We start from the raw sequence: 15,888 nt of genomic DNA on the forward strand, positions 1-15,888 counted from the left end.
CACCTAATCTTCCAGTGTGAAGGTAAGAAAAGACCAGGAAAGAATGAGGAAATTTCACAGACTGCAGAAGACTAGAGCCATGACAAATAAATGCAGTGTGGTATTCTAGACTGAACTCTGGAATGGAAAAAGGATTATCTGTATGAAAGTCTATAGTTTAATTAATAGTATTCTACCAATGTTAATTTCTTAACATTGTGTTATAAAAGAGGTTTGCAACAGATGAAGCTGGGTGAAGGGTTTATGAGAACTTTCTATACTATCTTTGCAACTCTTTCGAAAGTATAAAAGAGCTTCATTTCATAACTCTTCTGTAAATATAAAATTACTTCATAATTTAAGAAATTATAAATAAATAAAATTAACAAGCTCTTAAAAGCTAAAAGGGTATGATTAGGTCATCTACACAAAACAAGAAAAGAGTAACAATGAACTTTTTATTAGTAAAATGGATGCAAGGAGAATATAGAGCAGAGCCATTAATATTTTGAATGAATATAATTTGCAACCTAGGATTCTGTACTAACCAAACCATCACGTAAGTGGAAAAGCAAAACAAAGACATTTCAAAATTAGGTTACTTCCCTATGCCTTTTTGTAGGAAGCATTTCAGATTGTTTTCCAGAAACCAAGGAAGTAAACAGAAAACTGAAGGTGTGAGATCTTGAGAACACTAGATCAAAACCAAAAGAGCAGGGGAAAAAAAGAGTCAAGATTACAGCCGCAGTAGCCCTAGAGAGGAATCAATCAGTGTTTGATTAGAAAGCTGGAGATCTCCAGGAATAAGAAGAAACTGGATGGAGCTGATACTTTCCTTGAAAAGTTAAAACAACAAGAGGAAGTGATAAAGTTAATCAATGCAAGGGGAAAAAAGGCAATTTGAAACTTCAGAGAAAAACAAAAAACACACAGGAGAGAAAAACAGGGAGGTGAAACTCTCACTAGTTTGTTCTCTCTGTGAGTCTGTTCCTTTTTTGTTATATTCACTAGTGTGTTTTATTTTTTAGATTCCACTTTTAAGTGGTATCATGAAGTATTTGTCCTTCTCTGTCTGACTTATCTCACTTAGCATAATACCCTCCAAGTAGCAAAAATTCATTCTTTTTATGGCTGAGTAGTATTCCACTGTATTGATCTACCACTTCTTTTTTACCCATTCATCTGCTGGTGGACACTTAGGCTGCTTATGTATCTTGGCAATTGTATATAATGCTGCTATGAACATTGGGGTGCCTAAATCTTTTCAAATTAGTTTTCATTTTTTTCAGATATATACCTAGGAGTAGAATTGCTGTGTCATATGGCAGTTCTATTTTTAGTTTTTTGAGAAACCTCCATACTGTTTCCGTAACAGCTGCACCAATTTACATTCCCACCAACAATTCACAAGGGTTCCATTCTCTCCACATCCTTCCCAACACTTGTTACTTGTGGTCTTTTTGATGACAGCCATTCTGACAGGTGTGAGGCAATATCTCATTGTGGTTTTGATTTGCATTTCCCTAATGATTAGCAGTGCTGAGCACTTTTTCAGGTTCCTGTTGGCCAACTGCATGCCCAAAGTGAGGTAAATCCTCAACTCTCAATGCAAGAAATCAACAGAGTGTTTAATATTGATGTATCAATAAATAACAGTATAATCATACTATTTAGATATATGGCAGCCGTCACAGGAAGAATTCAAATGTAAAATAGTTTAGAGATTAAATATGGTTTTCTCTGGGGAGCAAAATAGGGGGTAGGGCAAAGAGTCTCCTTAACAATCCAAGGTCTTCAATATGATTTTGATTTTTAAATACAACATGCATGTGTTATCTGAAAACTTTTTTAATATTTATTTTACCAAAAGCAAAAAAATCTGCACTATTTTCCTCAGTGAATAAAAATAACTCATTTATTCATTCATAGTAAGGTGCTGACTGAGATTTCCTGCAGTGCATTGGTTGGGCATTAGAATAAAACATTGTTATTCCCATGAATAACCAAGGTTTTAAATGCTTAATCAATACTTATTTATTTCAAAAGATACTATTTCATATTCTTTTCAGCAACTTTAATAAACATTGGAAGTTACATATTATGTCTTTAAAAGTATATGCTGATATAAAAGCTAAACATTTTTCAGAATACCATGTTTAATTAAACAATTATGTATATGATGTATTCAATATGTTTGAAACACTGAAAGTAAGCTTAACGTATGTTAAATTCTGAATTATTCAAGTTATTAAAAGATGATAATGGTGTGGACCATTTAAAAAGAAGGAAGAAATTATGCTTTCAAATCATTAACGTTTGGTTTTGAAACATATATTTATATAAATCCTTCAATAAATTTGTATTATCTATCTGAGTGTGGATGTGCAATAGAAATTCACTTTAGAAATTCATTATTTCTCAAAGAAAATGATGAAACCATGTGAGAGGTTCCAAATTTTCTTGGCATCCCTAATCTGTCCCACTGCTAATGTAAGGTGGAATTACTACATACTGACATAAATAGCACAGTATTTTTCTAAAACAAACATCAATATTGTTATGGGCTTAATTTTTAATCACAACAGATTTGCCAATATGGAAGATGAGATGTCATTAGAAACTCCCAGGTAATATACACAAAGTTTTTAAAACTTCTTTTACATTAAAATTCTTGGTTTTAGCAAAATATTAACTCAGTGATTGAGCCATTATACTAAGACTCATCTGTATTACTAATCTACATGCATATCAAACTAAATAATTTTTAGTTATCACTTTAAATAGATTATTTTTTCTTACCTGAGACTACTTTCTAATCTGTAAAATGGAGCCAATTTCTAGCTCACAGTGCTGCTGTTACAATCAAATGAGATAACATATTTGAAACGTCTGATAAATGGTAGCTGAGCAATAAATGTTAGTTCTAGCTGCCATTTTGCCCTACATGTACCTTGATACAAGATAAAGTTTAATGTCCAATTAAAAAATCTACTAAAATTATTAATTTCTTCAATAATTAAATATTGTGTCTATATATGTGTGTGTGTGTGTATATATACATATATATAGTGTTCTAAACAGAGAAAGTCGGTGTTACATGCAAAACAAAAGAAAAGAAAACTGCCCCATTGTCCTAACAGATATCAAGACTTAATATAAGCCTCTGGTAATTACAATAGTATACAGTATTGGTGTAGGAACTGACAAATAGATAAAAGCTTCAAACCAGAGGACCCAGAAACTGAGCCATTCTTAAAGGAGACATTAATACATGAAAGAAGTTTCATTACAAACCAATGGAGAAAGAAATGGGCTACTCAAGAAATGGCTTTCCACATGAAAGAAAAATAAAACTGTATTTCCTTCCAGGCCATCATCAAAAAAATTCTAGACTGATAAAACACCAAACTTACCAAGAAAAAAAAACAAACAAACAAAAACAAAAACAAAAACCTTAAAAGACAATGAGAAGAATGTATTTGATGCTCTTGATACTCTTGATGCTTCAGTCAATTGTCCAGATTGTGAAAACACAAAAACTAGTAATAGTCACCAATAAAATAATTCAACTTTCTTTTCATCTATTTAAATACTGACAAAAAGTAATATATGTGAGTTCAACATGCTAAGAATACAAGATAAGCAAATGGAAAAAATTCCAAGTCATGTAATTATGCCAATAAAGCTTATTAAAAGTAGAATAAAATGTATCTCAGAAATGAGGTAAAAAATTTTGATCTTAAACATCTTTCATATAATCACTACACTGAATTCTCCTTAATCTGCATATTTCCAATTTGATAGCTAATTATCACTAAAATTTTCATCTAAGCAATGAAAAAAGAAGTAAAAATACAGGTCCTAAAATAAACCAACTAACCTGTATGGGTTCTTCTATGTCTCTGAAGCTCATCACTCCTTGTAAATCTTTTCCCACAAAACATCCAGTTGCATATAAAAGGTCTTTCTCCAGTATGCCAGCGAAGATGTGCTCGTAGGTGAGATGTTTTGCCATAAACTTTTCCACATCCTTCAATATGACAGATATGTTGTTTCTTTTTTCCTGGTTCGTTACTGCCTCTAACAAAAACAAAAACCAAATGTTAATTATACTCCCAAACATCAAGCTTATAATTAAGGAAAAATAAGAGGAAATCAAGGTAATTAAATGATGTTATTCTAAATGGGTTTTTTTAAAATCACGATGCTACAAGCGTAGTTACAAATAAGAAAAATTTCAATTAAAAATGTTTTTAAAAACCCAGGCTGTGTAGTAAACTCAGAAGTACTATGAAAACACCTTAATCTTAGAGAGTTTATGTTCTGCCATGGGATTCATGTTCCTTTCCTAGTAGGCTCCTCCCTTGGGAGAAACATCTCTTCAACCTCTTCAAAGCACTTGAACATTCTTCTCTCAAATACCAAAAGATGATAATCCTCATTTAGAAGAATAAGGTTCAGAGTTTCACTTCCAGAAAAAACAGCATGAGGAGCTTCATGGATCTACACTCCCCAGTGAAACTGGCAAAAATGATTAAAAAACAAAAAAGCAAATACCATTTACAATCTCTGGAAATGGCCCTATGAGTATACAGCAAATAAAGAAACATTTATTCATGAAAATCAAATAGAACTTGCTAAACAGTGAAGAGTCTACGGTATTTGAAGAATGACTCACTCCCGTTCTCCTTCCTCCCTCCTCCTTCCACCTCTCTGACATAGAAACACTATAGACTGGTGCAACAGAGAACAGGGGTCCCTTTTCTCTCACCTTCCAGTTGGAGGGTTATCTTCTCAGGAGGGGCAGGGCATCATCATTTCTCAATCTATCCTTAATTATCTGTTGCTGAGACTAAGTTCCAGTTAAGTGTGGCTGACGGATTAGGAACTCCTTTCTTCCACCCAATCCCAATCCCTGAGACACAGGCTCTACCTTGGATGGGGCATGATGAAAACATTGGGGTCCAGATTATCCATGACCCAGCTCATTTGCAGTTCATAAATCAGAGATTCCAAGCCTGGGGAGACAAGCTAGTAAAACCTGAGGCTACTGCTGCTCCATTCCCCACAAGTGCTCAGCTCCTACAGCAGGAATGCCTAGGGAGACATGTGCCATTGTACCAACCCCCCAGTTCAAGAGCCATAGTACAGAGATTTTGGCCAGAGGGAGAGCACACTGTAAAACAGAAAGCTCCAGTTCTCTTCCCCCAAAGAAACTGACTTCATTTGCAACAGAGTGTGGAGAGGTTTGCTCTTAGAAAACAGTGGAGACTGCTGTAAAAGGCAATTGGGAGGAGACTAACACACTCATTGTAGTAACAGGCTAAACTGCAGACTGACTGGCTGGGATACCAGAGAGAATTGAGGAAAGAGGCAGCTGGCAGGAGCTCTACAGAATCAGAATAAATCTCAATCACAGACCTAATTCCCAGTCCTGGCCCTTTAAAAACCTGATTGGATCAGTCTGTGGAGCAATATGCACTTCAGGGAATTGTTGAAAACAATAGAGCAATCAGTTGGCAATTAGTGGAGTTTAACAGCTGGGTGTGGTTGGGGAAAGAGCCAAAAAGATCCCTACCAAAACCACTGCCATCCCACGGTCACTGGGGAGCCACATGCATCAATGGGGGGTGGGGGAGAGAGGGCAGAGAGTCTCACTAAAATAATCCAGCTAGTCACTACATAAACAAGCAAACAACAATAAAAAGCCAGAGGTGGGAGGAAGATGACTAAGAGTTGCTACAATGTATTATTTCAATTCTCCAGTTTTCAACAAAAAATTATGAGACAAGCAAAAAACAAGCAAGCAATAAAAGAAAGTATAACCTTTACACTAGGAAAAAAGTAGGCAAGAGAAACTGCCTGTAAAAGCAACCAAATTTAACAAGACTGCAAAGTAGCCATTATAAATATATTTGAAGAACTAAAGGACAACATAATTAAAAAAGGAAAGCAAGGTATAATGACAATGTCATACCAAACAGAGAATATCAATAAAGAGCTAGAAATAATTTTTAAAAGAACCAATTGGAAATTCTTGAGATAAAAAGTCCAACTGAAATGAAAAATTTACAAGAGGGACTCAAGTGAAAGAAGAAAGCGAAACCGAAGGTAGATCAATAGAGATTATGCAATCCAAAAACCAGACAAGAAACAGAACAAAGAAGAATAAACAGAATGTCAGACAAACATGGGATGCCAACATATGAATAAAAAAAACCAGGAGGAGAAGAGACAGGAGGAAAAGGGGGTGGGGGATGAAGCAGAAGAAATATTCAAAGATAAAATAGCTGAAAACTTATTACATTAAACATTAATCTATACTTTCAGGAAGCTCAACAAACTCCAAGTAGGATAAATATAGAGATCCACAAATAGACACTTAACACTAAAAATCCTGTAACCCAAAGACAAGGACAAAATCTTGAAAGCAGCAAGAAAAAGAGGACTCATCACTTACAAGAGAACCCCAGTAGTATTAATGCTGACTTCTCAGTATAAACAATGGAGGTCAGAAGGCAGTGAGAAAACATATTCAAAATACTCAAACAAAAAAACTCAAACAAGAATTCTATATCCAGCAAAGCTATCTTTCAAAAATGAGGATAAAATAAAGATATTCTCAGATAAACAAAAACTAAGAAAATGTGTGGAGACTAGACTTGGTTTGTAAGAAATACTAAAGGAAGTTCTTTAAGCTGAGGGCAAGTGAGACCAGAAAGTAATTCAAACACAGACAAAGAAACAATCAAGAGCACCAGCAAAAGTAATTTTTTAATTATAAAGTATATAATATATATAAGTATATATTTCTTCTTAAGTAATTTAAAAAGCAACTTTATAAAACAATATGTATAAAATGTATTGTTAAGCCTAAACATTATAGAAGTACAACATATGTAATTTATTTGCCTAGAACAGCACATAGGTGGGTAAGAGCAAAGCCGTACAGAGCTAAGGAAATGACCCTAGATGGGAATTCAAATCAATGGGAATAAATATAGAAAACCATAAGTGATAAAGTTAACATAGCAAAAGCTAATATATACTTGTTCACCTTTTCTCACTTCTTTAAAACACATAAAATCATATAAAGTAGTAATTATAACAATGTATTGTTGGGTTTATAACACTCAACAATAATATCATTAAAAGGGGCACAAGATAACATACCTATATGGGGTAACATTTCTATAACTCACTGGAATTAAGTTACTATAAGTCTTACACTGATTATGATAAATTAAGATATATATGATAAGGCCTAAGGCAACCACTAAAGAAATAACTCCATACAGTGAAAAAAATTATTAACAAAATTAAAATGCTACATGACAAATTAAAATAATATATTGACTTAATTCAAAAGAAAGCAGTAGGAAAGGATGGGGAACAAAAAGAAGCATGAGACATAGTAAACAAAGTAAAATGGTAGAAATAAATTCAACTATATTGATAATAACATCAAATGACAATGGATTATACAAACCAATCAAAAGGTAGACTTTTGTCAGATTAGATTTAAAAAGAAACAAGATCCAACTATACTCTGTCTATAGGTGATACATTTTACATTCAAAGATACAAAAATACAAAGAAATTGAAAATAAAAAGAAGAAGGTATCACGCAAACAACAAACACAAGAAAGCTGGAATGACTATACTAATACTAGACAAAATAAACTTTAAAACAAATGATGTTATTAGAAATGGAGAGGGAAATTTGACAAGAATATATGGGTCAATCCATCAGGAAGATAATAATTACAAACATAAATGCACTTAAACAGGAGTAACAGAGTACCAAAACAGAAGTAAAAACTGACAGAATCAAAGAAATAGACAATACAATGATAATAGCTGGAGATTTCAATTCTCTATCTTCAGTGACATTTTCATAAAACTAGGCAGAAGATCAACAAAGAAGCAGAAGACTTGGATAACACTATAGATGAACTAGACCTAAGAGACATCCACAGAACACTCTACCCAACAATAGCAATCTTCTCAAGTGCACACGCAATGTTCTCTAGGACAGACCATATGCTAGGCTGTGAAACAAATATTAATAAATTTGAAATGACAGAAATAACCCAAAGTTTTTTTTAACCACAATGGAATAAAACTAGAAATCAGTTGTAGGAGGAAACTGGGAAATTCACAAATATCTAGAAATTAAACAATATACTCCTAAATAATCAGTGGGCCAAAGAAGAAATCAAAAGGGGAACTGGAAAAAAACTCTGAGATGAATGAAAATAAAGACACAACATATCAACAATACTAAAACATCACATACATGCACATAAAGCAATGCTTAGAGGAAAGCTTAAAGCTGTAAACACCTATATTTCAAAAGATCTTACCTTAAAAACCTGTCAGAATAGATATTATCCAAAAGACAATAAATGTTCGTAAGGATGTGACGAAAAGGGAACCTTCGTACACTGCTGTGGAAATGTAAATTGATGCAGCCATTATGGGAAACAGTATGGAGGTTCCTTAAAAAACTAAATAGAACTACCACAAGACCCAGGAATCTACTCCTGGGTATTTATCCAAAGAAAATGAAAATACTATTTTGAAAAGATACATGCACCCTTATGCTCACTGCATCATTATTTACTATAGTCAAAATATGGACACAATCTAGATACCTATCAATAGATGGAGTGCACACATGCACACATGCACGTGTACGTACACACACACACACATACACAAATGGAATATTATTCAGCCACAAAAAGAATGAAATCTTGCCATTTGTGACAACATGGATAAACCTAGAGGGTATTATGCTAAGTGAAATAGAAAGAGAAAGACAAACACCATGATTTCACTTATATATGGAATCTAAAAAACAAAATAAATGAACATAAAATAGAAAAAGTTATATATACAGAGAGCAAAGGTAGTTGTCAGAGGAGAGGGGTGTAGGCAGAGGGAAGAAGTAGGTGAGAAAGATTGACAGGTACAAACTGCCAGTTAAAAAATGAGTTAAGGAAATGAAATGTACAGGATAGGGAATATATATAGTCAATAACCATGTAACAATTTTGTACAGTGACATATCATAACTAGACTTACTATGATCATTTTGAAATGTATAGAAATACTGAATCACTATACTGTGTAACAGGAACTAACATGTGGTACTATAGGTCAATCATATCTCATAAACAAACTCAAAAAGAGATCAGACTGTGGTTACCAGAGAAGGGAGAAATGAATAAAGGCAGTCAAAATTCCAGTTCCAGGATAAATAAGTACTAGGGATATAATGTACAACATGATGAATATAATTAACACTGAAGTATGTTAAATATGAAAGTTGTTAGGACAGTTAATGCTAAGAGTCCTCATCACAAGGAAAACATTTTTTTTCTATTTCTTTAATTTTATATCCATATGAGATGATGGATGTTCACTAAACTTGTGATAATCATTTCATGACGTATGTTAAGTCAAATCATTATGCTATACACCTTGAATTTATATCATTTGCATCTCAATAAAACCGGAAGAAAAAAGATCTTAAATCAATAACCTAACTTTGCATCTTAAGACAATGAAAAAAAGAGAAAATTAAATCTAAAATAAAACAAGCAGAAGAAAAAAACTAATCAAATAGAGAATACAAAAACAATAGAGAAAAATCAGTGAAACAAAAAGAGATGATTCTTTGAAAAGGACAACAAAACTAACAAGCCTTTAGGTAGACTAACCAAGAAAAAAAGAGAAGGCTCAAATTACTAGAATCAGAAATGAAAGTGGGGACATCACTACCAACCATAAGAAAATAAAAGGATTATAAAGGAATACCCAGAATAACTGTATGCCAATGAGTTAAATAACTTACATAAGATGAACAAATTCCTAAAAAGATACAAAGTACCAAAACTGACTCAAGAACAATATAAAACTCAAAACAAGAGGTTGAATTGGTAGTCAAAAAAATACTCACAAGAAAAGCCCAGGACCAGATAGCTTCATAGTTTACAAAACATTTAAAAAATTTACACCAGTTCTTCACAAACTCTTTCAAAAAAAAAACAAAAAACTGGAAGGAAGACTTTCCAACTCATTCTATGAGGCCAGTATTACCCTTCCCAAAAGCAGACAAAGACATTGTAAGAAAAGCAAAACAAAGCAAAACAAAACAAAACTACAGACCAATATCTCTCATGAAGATAGATGCAAAAATCCTCAACAAAATAGTAGAAAACCAAATCCAGCAATTACATAGCACGACCAAATGGTATCTATCCCAGGAACACAAAAGTTCTTTAACACCTGACAATTAATTAGTGTAATGCACCATACTGATAGAATAAAACACAAAACTACATGATCATCTCAACAGATTCAGAAAAGCATCTGACACAAACACCCTTTCATGTAGAGTGAGTCAGAAGACTCATACTCCCCAACATCAAAAGTTACAAAGCCAAAGTAATCAAGACAGTAAGGTACTGGCATAGAGACAGACATACTGATCAATGAAACAGAACTGAGAGCCCAGAAATTAACCTATGTGTCTATGATCAACTGATTTTTGACAAGGGTGACAAAACCATTCAATGAATGGGGAAGGGATGGGCTTTTCAACAAAAGGTATGGAATAAAATCTTACCTCACATCATACACAAAAATTAACCCCAAGGTGATCAAAGACATAAAAGAGCAAAAATCATAAAACTCTCACAAGAAAACTGACAATCTTTGTGACTTCAGATTTGGCAATGGATTCTTAGAAATGACACCAAAAGCAGAAGCACCCAAAGACAAGACTGGACTTCAAAATAAAAAACTTTGGTGCTTCAAAGGATACTATTAAGAAAGTGAACAGACAACTTGCAGATTGGGAGAAAATATTTCAAATCAGGTATCTGATAAGGGACCTGTATCTAGAATATTTAAAGCAGCATTATAATACAATAATAAAAGACAAATAATCTAATGAAAATGGGTAAAAGATCTTAATAGACATTTCTCTAAAGAAGATACAAATGGCCAACAATAAGCACATTAGAAAACATAATCTACATCATTAGTCATCAAGGAGATGCAAATCAAAAACAGAAACTTGCATAAGAACATTTACAGCAGCAACAGGTGAAAGAATTCCAAATGTCCGTCAACTGATGAATGGGTAAGTAAAATACTACTTGATACAATGAAATATTATTTTGTTCATTAAAAAGAATGAAGTATTGACACATGCTATAATATTGGATAAACCTTGAAAATATTATGCTAAGTGAATGAAAGTCACAAAAAAACCCCACATATTGTGTGATTCCATTTATATGAAATATCCAGAATAGGCAAATCTATAGATAGAAATTAGTTTAGTGGCTGCCCAGAGCTGGGAGGGATGAGGGAGTAATGGCTAAAAAATACAAGGTTTGTTTTGGGGGAAACAAAAATGTTTTAAAATTGACTGTGGTGATGGATGCACGACTATGGTGACTATATTAAAAAAAAAAACCCACTGAAATGTGCACCTTAAATGAGTAAACTGTATGGTATGTGAGTTTTATAACAACAGAGTTATTTTAAAATTTTACATAATAATGAAAAAAGAAAACCATTAAAAGAAAGTATAAGGTTCAAGGTACAGGACAACTGAAATCCCATTCCTAGAACAGGTTGATTTAACCTTCCTCATAACAACAGTGTATCTTAACTTTTGGGCTTACTAGTGATGTTCCAATGATCAAAGTCCTCAGCCAATTGCTTGGTTTTAACTACTATTCCATGTGCCTTCATTACATGATAGCCATTATTACTACTAGTCTCCACTGAGTTGGGTGGCAACAGAGTATTTACCTTCCTTCTCCTTCCCTACAATTAGGACAGGAACAGGCAACTCTTCGAAGCCTCTTGCCAGGCTGCACCTCTTGATCAGAAGCCTGCTGGCCTTGCTGCAAATGCACTTGTGTGAGTTGGTCAGGACTAACAGCACCTATCGTTGCATTAGCAATCCCTCCAACTGCTACTGTTACAGGAGCTATCGTAGCTTGTTGGACTTTTACTCCATCTTGTCCTTGCTGCTGACCTAAAAATGAGACAGAGGTAAAAAAGAGTATTACAATGTTTTCTATACCTGAAGAAACAATTTTAAAAAATTTCCATATGGACATTTTAAAGCTACCACATTTGTTCTAACAGACAATCTGTGTAAAGTACAGAAGCAAATGGGTTAACAGTTTGTAGTATGCCAATCCTCTTAAAATATATTCTCAATTTAGTAGCTCAGGCTGCCTCTGTAAGTGGTTGGTGGGACTATACATAAATCATTTAACCCTCTTGTGGCTTAATTTCTCCATTTGTAAAATGAAGATTAATAATCCTTGCCACCTACCTACCTATCTCACTGAAGTGCTGTAAGGATTCATGAAATACTATTTGAAAAGCACTTTGAGATCCTCAGATAAAAGATACTATATAAATGCAGAGCATTATTATTACCATTTCCACAGTGAGCAACATATCTCGTTCACTCCATGAAAACACAGGAATGAAAAGTAAAAGGATTAAATTTTATGGACATTTCTTATTCCTAAATACTTTAAGCAAACATCTCTTTATTAATGAGTCATTTTTTAAGTATACACATTGAGTTAAATAGTTTTTAAAAATGAAAAACCATGCATGATTATTACACACTATCACTAAAATCATAAAACAGACATTTAGGATATTACTTTATTAATTCACGTTATATAGCTTAGATTTCACCTCTCAGGTCAGGACATAAACCAACAACTTTTTTACTTAGGGAAAAAACCTGATAAATACATAATATGACAAGAAATGTCTATTTACATGGCTTAAATTGATCCTGAGTGACCCTAAATATGCCTTGTAATTTTTCTTTCTTTCAAAATAGTAAGTATGTGAACGGACAGAAAAGAAGGAATGCTCCCACCTCAGAGTTGATGTTAGGATTAAGTAAGTTAATTTTTACCAACTCCTTACCCCAGAACCTGGCTCAGAATTGATCACTGCATGTTAGCTACTATTAATACTCATCTCCACTGAGTTGGTTGGCAATACAAGAATAAAATATGGATACAGAAACAAACATGTGAGTACTAGATATAAAATAAAATGGCTTATTTCAAAGCTGCATATGCAGCACTTTAAACATGCAGAGCAACTAAGAAAAGACAATACAAATTAGCAAATGAGAATACAGCATATATGTCTGAAACAAAATTAAGCCTTTAACTCTGCCAGCCAAAGTCAATCTTAACCTCCTCTGTGTATTCACACCACTCTGAAACCTTTGGTAGCACCAATAATTTAATACAAATAAAAAAATATATTTTGTCACTGCTTTAGTAAGGAAACATATTTTAGTTCTTCCACTTAGGTTTAAATATTTGAAAATTTTTAACATGGTATGACAGGTAAAGAAATGCAAGTAAAGTCACAAGTTGTGAATTCATTTCTCATTCAATGACTACGCACTTGGAGAGCCTCAGTTTCCTCCCTCTACTAATGTAGACCTCTCTAAAATTCCTGTCCCTTATCTACTTTTAAGAGTTGTTTATGAAGAAAGTTGATTTCCTAATGGGTAAAGGCTTTGTAAACTGTAAAGCAATATGTAAAATATAATTATTATGCCTCAATGTAGCTTTTGAACACACGTAAGTTTTACATATTTAGTAAAACCAGACTCCTTAAGGATGACCTTGGCTAAGCAACTATTCAAACTACTTGTATATGAAGAAACACAGTGATATACATACTTTCTGTTTACCAGAAGAAAAAACAAACAAAAAAAAAGGCATTTCTAGAAATGGGAGTTCTAACCAAACCAGCACTACATGAAGTCTTTATAGCTCGGTCCCTATAGAAATGCAGGGATTTTAAGTTGGCAAGTATTCTTTATATCCCCTGAAGTCATGAAATATTTCTGGCCATAATTTTTCCAGCCACTCTTTATACAACAGTTGGTCATTCCTTTCAGGTTGCAATGATATTTATTTAAGACATTCTTTATTATGTCAAAGAACTGTGAGGGATCCCTGATCACTGGCTGATCATTCACCCTCAGAGTCCTTGACCATTTCCTCGATAGGCTCCTCAAACCTCCATAAGTGCATTTATTTGTTCAATACCTATAACAATTGAGAAGTTATTTCAATGAATAATACTAAGCAAATCATATTTGAACTCACATATTTAAGCCTGACAACTCTCTTGACTCCTTCACCTAGATGTCTCAGACAGTTAAAGTTCAACAATAGCTCAATACTACTTTTTCTTTCATTTCCACTGCTACGCATCAAGTACAAGTCACCCAACTCCTTACCAAGGCCTCCAATGCCCTGCTCAAGTTTAACTCCACCTATTTCAGACCTACCTCATCATGTATTAGTCTCTCCCTTGCTCACTCTGCTCCTAACACACTGGGTTTTTGTGGCTCTCAAACAAATCCAGCTCATTCCCATCTTAGTATCTTTGCACACACTCTCTAGTCTGGGCGACGATGCATGTGCACTCAGATCTTTGTACAGCTGACTCTTTAGTAATAATCTGATCTCAGTTCAAATCTCTCCTCTTCAGAAATGCCATTCCTGACCACATCATCTAAAATGGTTCCCTTTAGTTTGCTTCTGTATTATCACCAAGTTTTGTCTTACTTGCCTTAAATTATCTTGTTCTTTTATTATTTCTGTCTTTGCCTCACTTCTGAATGTTAAGTGCCAAGAGAACAGAGATCTTGCCTGTTATGTTCACTGCTGTATTTCCAGATGTGGAACAGAGCCCAACACATGGTAGCTACTCCATAACATAAGCTTAATAAAGGAAAGTTTAAAAATGGATTCATTTTCAAATCTTGCTTCTACTAAGTATTTCTGTTTCAGTAAATTCTACTATCATTCTCCTTATTACCACACTCAAAACCTTAAAAAAATCAACATTCAGGTTACTTCTCCTTTATCCATTAATTAAATCCATTTGATAGCTATTTGATTACATAAAAGGTACATAATAGCATAGTAGCTTTTGCATCTACCTTATCTTTCTGTTGCCAGGACCACCACCCTGGTCCAGGTCCATTACTTTGTGCTCTACACTATCCTAAATGGGACCTATCTCTTCTATCTTATCTTCCAAACTGCTACCAGATTAAAAAAAATTTTTTTAAACACTGTTCTGATCATATCGCTTCCATGTTCAATAATTTCATTTGTTCCCCATTGACCAAGGCCTAGTAGTCAGAGGACTCCACCACAAGGACTCAGCTCCTGACTCACAGATTTCCTCCTAATGGCCAAATATAATGTACATTTTTTCAATGCACATTAATGAGACCGTACTGCTGCATGTTACACCACTGACCACTGTCCTTAAAACTTGACTGTCAGAGCTAATTCCCCACATTCTTAGAAATCCTTCCCCTCTGTTAGCTTCCCTATTAGCACTTAACTCTAAACTGACATCATGTTCTTAAAAGACTTATTTACACTGATTGCCTTTACTCCTCATTTCCCATTCTCTCCTTAAACTACTGAAATTAAGTGTCCAACCCATCACTCTGCTAAAATGATGACAGAGCTAACAATTTCGTTGATGGTAAACCCAAAGACACTCTTCCCTTTGATCTTATTTCACCTCTCTGGAGCACCTGGAGCTGCCAATCCCATCCTGCTCTTGAAACACGCTCCTCCTTGTGCTTCTCTGATGCTACTCACCACTGTTGTTCCTCCTACTCCTCTAACCACTCCCACATACATGTCTTTCCTTAGGCTACTCTCCAGAATTCTCACTTCTCATTCTCTCCTCGGGTTATCTCATCCACTACTACATGTATCTGTTATCTCCCAAATCTGTACATTCTCAAATACCTCTTATGAGTGCCATACTCTTCTTGTCACCTGCCAGAGA

The 15,888-nt window shown here is 34.1% G+C and overlaps 1 protein-coding gene across 1 annotated transcript in view; it reads right to left on the bottom strand.

Moving 5' to 3' along the window:
* The window catches only part of SP4 (Sp4 transcription factor), a 60,287-nt gene that overhangs the window by 13,239 nt on the left and 31,160 nt on the right, over positions 1-15,888 (bottom strand). Inside the window, exons 4-5 of the mRNA XM_072964860.1 lie at positions 11,815-12,043; positions 3,860-4,059 (exon numbers count right to left, since the gene is read on the bottom strand). Coding sequence (XP_072820961.1) covers positions 3,860-4,059; positions 11,815-12,043 — 429 coding nt within the window. The remainder of the gene's footprint in view (positions 1-3,859; positions 4,060-11,814; positions 12,044-15,888) is intronic.

The sequence above is a fragment of the Vicugna pacos genome, chromosome 7, assembly GCF_048564905.1.
Source record: "Vicugna pacos chromosome 7, VicPac4, whole genome shotgun sequence".
Lineage (NCBI taxonomy): Eukaryota > Metazoa > Chordata > Mammalia > Artiodactyla > Camelidae > Vicugna > Vicugna pacos.